At 61.5% G+C, this 5956-nt stretch overlaps 1 protein-coding gene across 1 annotated transcript in view; it reads right to left on the bottom strand.

Moving 5' to 3' along the window:
* The window catches only part of CXXC1 (CXXC finger protein 1), a 5728-nt gene extending 564 nt beyond the window's left edge, over positions 1–5164 (bottom strand). The window contains exons 1-14 of the mRNA XM_007465573.1: positions 4874–5164; positions 3971–4089; positions 3769–3869; positions 3217–3452; positions 2950–3126; positions 2513–2539; positions 2191–2436; positions 1916–2023; positions 1602–1786; positions 1103–1310; positions 910–1020; positions 733–782; positions 547–643; positions 119–271 (exon numbers count right to left, since the gene is read on the bottom strand). Coding sequence (XP_007465635.1) covers positions 119–271; positions 547–643; positions 733–782; positions 910–1020; positions 1103–1310; positions 1602–1786; positions 1916–2023; positions 2191–2436; positions 2513–2539; positions 2950–3126; positions 3217–3452; positions 3769–3869; positions 3971–4089; positions 4874–4876 — 1821 coding nt within the window. The 5' untranslated portion in view covers positions 4877–5164. The remainder of the gene's footprint in view (positions 1–118; positions 272–546; positions 644–732; positions 783–909; positions 1021–1102; positions 1311–1601; positions 1787–1915; positions 2024–2190; positions 2437–2512; positions 2540–2949; positions 3127–3216; positions 3453–3768; positions 3870–3970; positions 4090–4873) is intronic.
* Between the last annotated feature and the right edge of the window lie 792 nt (positions 5165–5956).

Here is a 5956-nt window from a genome sequence, read left to right as displayed (position 1 = left end):
TGGCATGTGGGATCCTCCCGGACCGGGGCACGAACCCATGTCCCCTGCATCGGCAGGGGGGGGGCCCCCCCCCCCCCCCCCCCCCCCGCACCCGCCGACATCCGCCGCTGAGACCTACCACGCGCACACGCTCCAGGTCCACCTCGGCACGCCGCAGCTTCTCCCAGCAGTAGTGACGGTTGCACTGGCGCTTGGGCAGGCGGCAGAACTCACCCGTGAGCTCAAAGACGTCACGTACAAGGGGGCACCCGCATACCTCGTCAGCTGGCACCTGCGGGGAGACCGGGATGGGCGTGAGTGTGGAGCGGCGAGGCCGGGAGGAGGACAGGAGTGGGGGCCGGGGGCTGGGAAGGAAAGGCGAGGTGGGGGGAGTAGGAGGGGATGCAACAGGGAAAGGAGAGGCACGGAGGGCGAGGAGGCAGGGCAAGTGGGGGCTGTGGAAGTGGGCCGGCAGGAAGAAGGGAAGCAGGAGAGGGAGGAAGGGAGAAGTGTGGCCCGGGGGTAAGGGAGGGGAACAGAATGGAGAAAGCTGAGGGAAAAGCTTACTTTGGGGTCTCGTGAGTGCTCGGGGCACAGCACCTGGAGCCGCTTGCAGTATGTCTTGCTCTGAGGATTGTAGACGTCGCAGAAGAGTCGTGTGGCCCTGGGGGTGTGGAGCAGAGAAGGTAGCAGAGGAAGCAGAGGGTGACGCCCAGGCCCGGCCCCGCTAACCCCTGCAGTGCCCACACTCACCCCTCGATGCGGGTCGGGTACATGGACCCAAAGGACGTCTGGCTTTCGTACTGGAGGGGTGAGCACAAACGGAGGGACTGTGGTTGTGCGCCGCATGCCCTCGCGAGACGGCACTCCCGCCCCCAGGGACCCAGGGATGTCCCCACACTGTCCACCCCCTCAGGCCGACACCCTGACCTTGGCGTAGCAGCGCTCCATGTGGCGCAAGGCAACACGTGGGTTGATGGGGTGCCCGCAGGAGACACAGAAGATCTGCAGGTCCGTGTCATCACTGTCACCCTCATTGCTCTGCACGGGGTGGAGGGGACGATGAGGCCAGGTGGGAGCAGGTACTGGGCCCTGCGCCGCTGCTGCACCCACACCCGCTCACCTCCTCGTCCTCGCGCACAGCCTGCTGTTTGGCCCGCAGGATAATGGCCTCGAGCTCGTGGAATCGGCGCTCCATTTCCTGAAGGCGGGTGCGGGCGCTCTGCTGCTCCCGGCGGATGCGTTCGAGCAGCTTCTTGCCGTGCTCCTCAGCAATGCAGGGGCTCTGCTGCCACTGCTGGATGCGCTGGGGGAGGATCTCGTAGATGCGGCTGCAGGGAGGCAGTGAATTGGGTGAGCAGAGAAGGAGGCAAGGCAGTAAGGTGAGCAGTGTGATCCAAGGGCGCAGAGCAGATGGGTGACTCAGTGGTGAAAGGATAAGCAACCAGGTGACTGAAGGGCAGATGGCTGGGCGGACAGACAGACGGGATGGGGGAGCAGGTGGATGGCCCGGCGGGTGCTTGGTTGACTGAATGGTGACTGACTGGCAGACACACAGGGGGCTCTGGTCATGCCCCACCCTGTACTCCCTGACTCCCCTGAACCCTCCAGCAATGACTCACTTGGCTGCCAGCTTCATGCCGCAGTCGTCTGAGCAATACTTAGAGCCGGGCTGGGCAGCGCGCACACAGCCAGGGCCCAGGCACTGCGGCAGCGACGCAGGGTCCTTGGCGTCAGCGCGCTCCGGGTGTTTCCACTTGTCCTTGTGCTTCTGCTTCTGCCGATGCCGCTTGTATCTTTCTTCCTTCTGTGGGACAAGACGGGCCAGGGCAGGGCGCAGCTGAAGTCAGCCCCGGACCCCTGTTTCCCCTGCACCCCAGCCCTTCAGCCCGACCTTCGCCCTCCCTCCGCACACCCACTGCACCCTGTCGGCCACCTTCTTCTCAGACTTCTTCTCCCGACGCTTCACGTGCTTCACTTTCACCGCCCTCTTCCGCAGCGCAGGGTCCAGGAACGGGGACTCCTCCGTGTCACTCATCCAGGGCTGCGAGTGAGGCACACGCTGATTCGCCTGCTCCACTCGTGACTTCCCCACCACCTGCTCGGTCCCCACATCAGCCTTCCATACCCTCTGCCTCCTCTCTCCTCATCATGGACACTCTCTGCTTCTGTAACCACTACCCTTCCACGTGGGATGCTCTGTCTGCTCACCAGGCCATGGTCATCAAAGGCCCCTGCACAGAAGTCCTGGTACAGGTCAGGGTCCAGTGGGAGGTCCTCGTCCGAGAGCGGCTCGGGTGTAGCTGTAGCCTCAGGCAGCTCCTTGACTGCTGCTGCTGCCACTGCCCCCTCATCCTCGCGGATGCGCCCCAGCTTCTGCGATGGCTGTGGCTGCTGCTGGGTGGGCAGTGGCCGGCGAGGCCTTGGCAGGGACTCTGAGGGCATCACTGGCGAGAGCTGCGGGGCAGAATCTCAGGACTGGCCCTGACCGCCCTGCCCGCAGGCCCCGCCCGCCCTGGGGGGCTGGACTCACCGAGGAAGGGAAGTACTTGTAGGATTCCTGTGCCGGCAGGAGGAAGGCCCAGGTCAGCCCCAGGTGGATGGAGGGTGCCAGCCCGAGCCCTTCCCACAAGCGCCGACTCCACCAGCTAGCCCTGCCTCGCCTCCCTAGACACACCAGCGCCCCCCGCCCCCCATCGCCAGGACACGCTCGGCCCTGCCCCAGCTGCGCTGACACATCTGACCACCTAGGAACGCCTGGCCCTACCCTGCGCGTCTGGGGTTGGGGGCTCCCCAGCTAGCCCAGCACATCTGGTCACGACCCACTCGTCTGAACCAGCCAGGTCCCTCCCCACCTGTCCATACGCGATTAGGCCCCACCCCACCCGGCCCACCCATCCTAGCCTCAATCAGCTCTTCCCAGACATCCTGGCCCCCCACCTGACCCTGCCCAGCTCTGCCCACGCTCACCCGGGCCCGAAGCTGGCACTGACGCAGCCGGCACTTCTGCCGGATCTTGTTGGGGCCCCCAAACTTCTTCATGTCTCGGCAGAAGTCACAGTGGCCACAGTCCTCGGTGCGCCGGCAGGCCTCACACTCACCACACATACGGGCTGACCGTTTGATCTGCTGCTGCTGCTGGTGATGCTAGCAAGAGGCGCCCGCAACACAGCTCAGGAACCGAGCAGGGCCTGAGATGGGATCACCTCCCCTAACCCAGCCATCGCGGCCACTCACCTGGCTGGGTGTGGCCACCAGGGGCTGTGGAGAGGATTTGTGGGGCGAAGCAGAGCCCCGAGCAAGCATGGCCCCAACCCCTGTCCCTGACCCCGCCCGGCGCTGCAGGTCCAGATCCGGGGCAGGCCTCTTGCGCCCTCCACCCTCATCCCGGGGCTCACTGCCGTCTCGCTCAGCGCTGTCCCGCTCCCGTGACTTCTTGTGCCGATAGCGGATCTCCAGCTTGGGGTCCTTCTCTGCGGGGTAGAGGGCGGAGCCAGCGTGGGTTGGCACCGGGGGATGTGGATGGCACCAGAACTCCTTCTTCCTCTTCTCTCCTCTCCGGTCCCACCCGCCTGCTCTGTCTCCCTACTCCAGGGCAGAGCTGCCCCTTCCGGTGGAGCTTTCTATCACAGCTCACGATGGAGCCTCCATTCCAGCTTAGCACTGACCAACAATCACTCTGCCCACAGACGCAGATCACTACTCCCCGTGAACCACCCTCCCATTAAAGCTTCTCCCTCTCCTCCCTGGCAGCCCCGGCTGCCTGCCCTGTCCACTCCGGCCCCTCACCTCGGCACTCCCGGCAGTACCACTCCCGGATGGCCTTGGCCATCTTCTCAGTGATCCGGATGCAGTCCCCATGAAACCACTCATTGCAGTTGTCACAGCCGCTGCGGAGGATGGGGCGAGTGAGGGAGATGTGAGGGGCCGGACCCATCGGCCTCTCCGCACCCGGCCAGGTGTCCACCCCGCCCACCGCTCCCCGGCTCACATCATGAAGCAGTTGATGTCTGGTTTGCGGCAGATGCAGTAGATGGGCGCGTTTTCCCCATTCTCGGACTTGCTGTCCTCCCCGGCATCCGGCGGCTCTGGGTCTGAAGCATCCGCCTCCTGTGGGAGCCCCCAACATGGCTCCTTAGAGAACCCCCATCACGATGCCTCATCTCTCCAGTACAGCTCCATCACGGCTCACCACAGACCTCAACAGTCTGCCAATAGACTTCCCACCATGGCTCCTCATAAATCTCTCCACCATAGCCCCAGAGACCACCCCTGCTCACTCACCGCTGACACCCCCTTAGCTTGCTTATAAACCCCCATCACTCTGCCTCTGAACTTCCAATTGCTTACCCCACTGACATCCCATCACTCTATTCACCCACTGAGCCAGTTGCTGCCCGTTACAAACACCGCATCACTCACCACATTTTGCCCCCGTCATGGCTCCCAACAGACCCCCATCACCGGGTCTCAAGACAGCACGGCTCCCCTCAGATCCTCCGTTACTAACCTCACAGACAACCCCGCCCCCCTAGATGCCCCGATACAGACTCATCACGGCTCACTCCAGACTGCCCAGTACAACACTTCGCAAACCCCTCATCACTCCGAACAAAGAATCCCCCATTCGGACCCCCAAGGAACTACCACTAAACTTCCATTACGGACCCCCATAATGGCTCATCACATAACTCTCAGATGGTTCACACACGAGTAAAAAAATCTGACCAGCAGACTCCCATCATTCTAAGGCTCGAAACAGCCCCCCGCCCCATTCTGCCCACTGACTCCCGTTATGGTTCACCACAAACCCCCATGCGTCTGCCGATGGACACCACCATTTCCAGCCCCACTGACCTCTACCGCCGACTCCCTCCTGGGACCTCGTACTCACCATCTCTCCGCTCCCAGCGCACCCCTTCACGAACCCCGCCAGCGACACGCGAACCTACACAGACACTTTTAGCATCGACCCCGGCCGTTGCAAAAAGCGCCTCCCAGCACTTCCGGTTTTCGTCGCGCCTCCCAGGCACCGTACTACTACTGCGCAGGCCCAGTGCGTCGGCTCCGCGACAAACAAGTCGGTCGCCCGCCTAGAGCTCCGACAGTCTCTCAGGCGCCGCCATCTTGACTACTGAGACCGTACGGCGGCGGGTCCATACATGCTCAGGAAACATGGCCACGCCTGTATTTCTGGACGCCTCCATCTTGGAGTCTGATTCCGTAAGATGGCGTAGTCCGTACGTTCACTGGCAACACATGGCAGCGTGCTAATTGGATTCCGAGAGGGCGCCGCCATCTTGGCGGTCGATTCCGGCGCCAGCAGCTGGTACTGCCTAGATGTTCACAGGGAAAGGGGCCCGCTTTAGGAACACTACCTGGCATAAGTCGCTCTCATATCACCGTAAAATCATTTTTCCCTTCTGCATGTACTAATCGGTGCCGGCATACTGTGTGCCTTACGCTGGGAAGGAAAGCAGCCCCTTTGTCATATGCCTCCCACATTACCTCTGATTGAAGAAATCTTTGTATATTGGGGGCTGAGGAAGCCAGTCAGGCTTATACCTGATGTGGCCTGAACTTTATGTAAACTGGAACAGCCTGACTTACGGTCTGTCAAATATATATTGTACATTTGATTTAACCATTACAGTAAAGCATGCCCACTCTGACAATAAGGAGAAATGCTTCCCTTCCTATGACACCGATGCTAGTATTCCTTGGAAGATAAAGTTCCCGTCCCAGATGCCAAGGTCATGCTCACTCACTGTGTATCTGATAATTTGTAACTATACATCCCTGTTGAAACCTTGAAGGAATGTACCTCTGTCATGTCTGATATATGTTCTTTGTTCTGATATGGTATAAAACTGCTGAAATGGGCTTCCCTGGTGGCACAGTGGTTGAGAGTCCGCCTGCCGATGCACGGGAAGCGGGTTCGTGTCCCGGTCCGGGAGGATCCCACATGCCGCGGAGC

The sequence above is a fragment of the Lipotes vexillifer genome, unplaced genomic scaffold (assembly GCF_000442215.2).
Source record: "Lipotes vexillifer unplaced genomic scaffold, Lipotes_vexillifer_v1.1 scaffold36, whole genome shotgun sequence".
Classification (NCBI taxonomy): Eukaryota; Metazoa; Chordata; class Mammalia; order Artiodactyla; family Lipotidae; genus Lipotes; species Lipotes vexillifer.
This window is presented reverse-complemented; position numbering and strand designations above follow the sequence as displayed.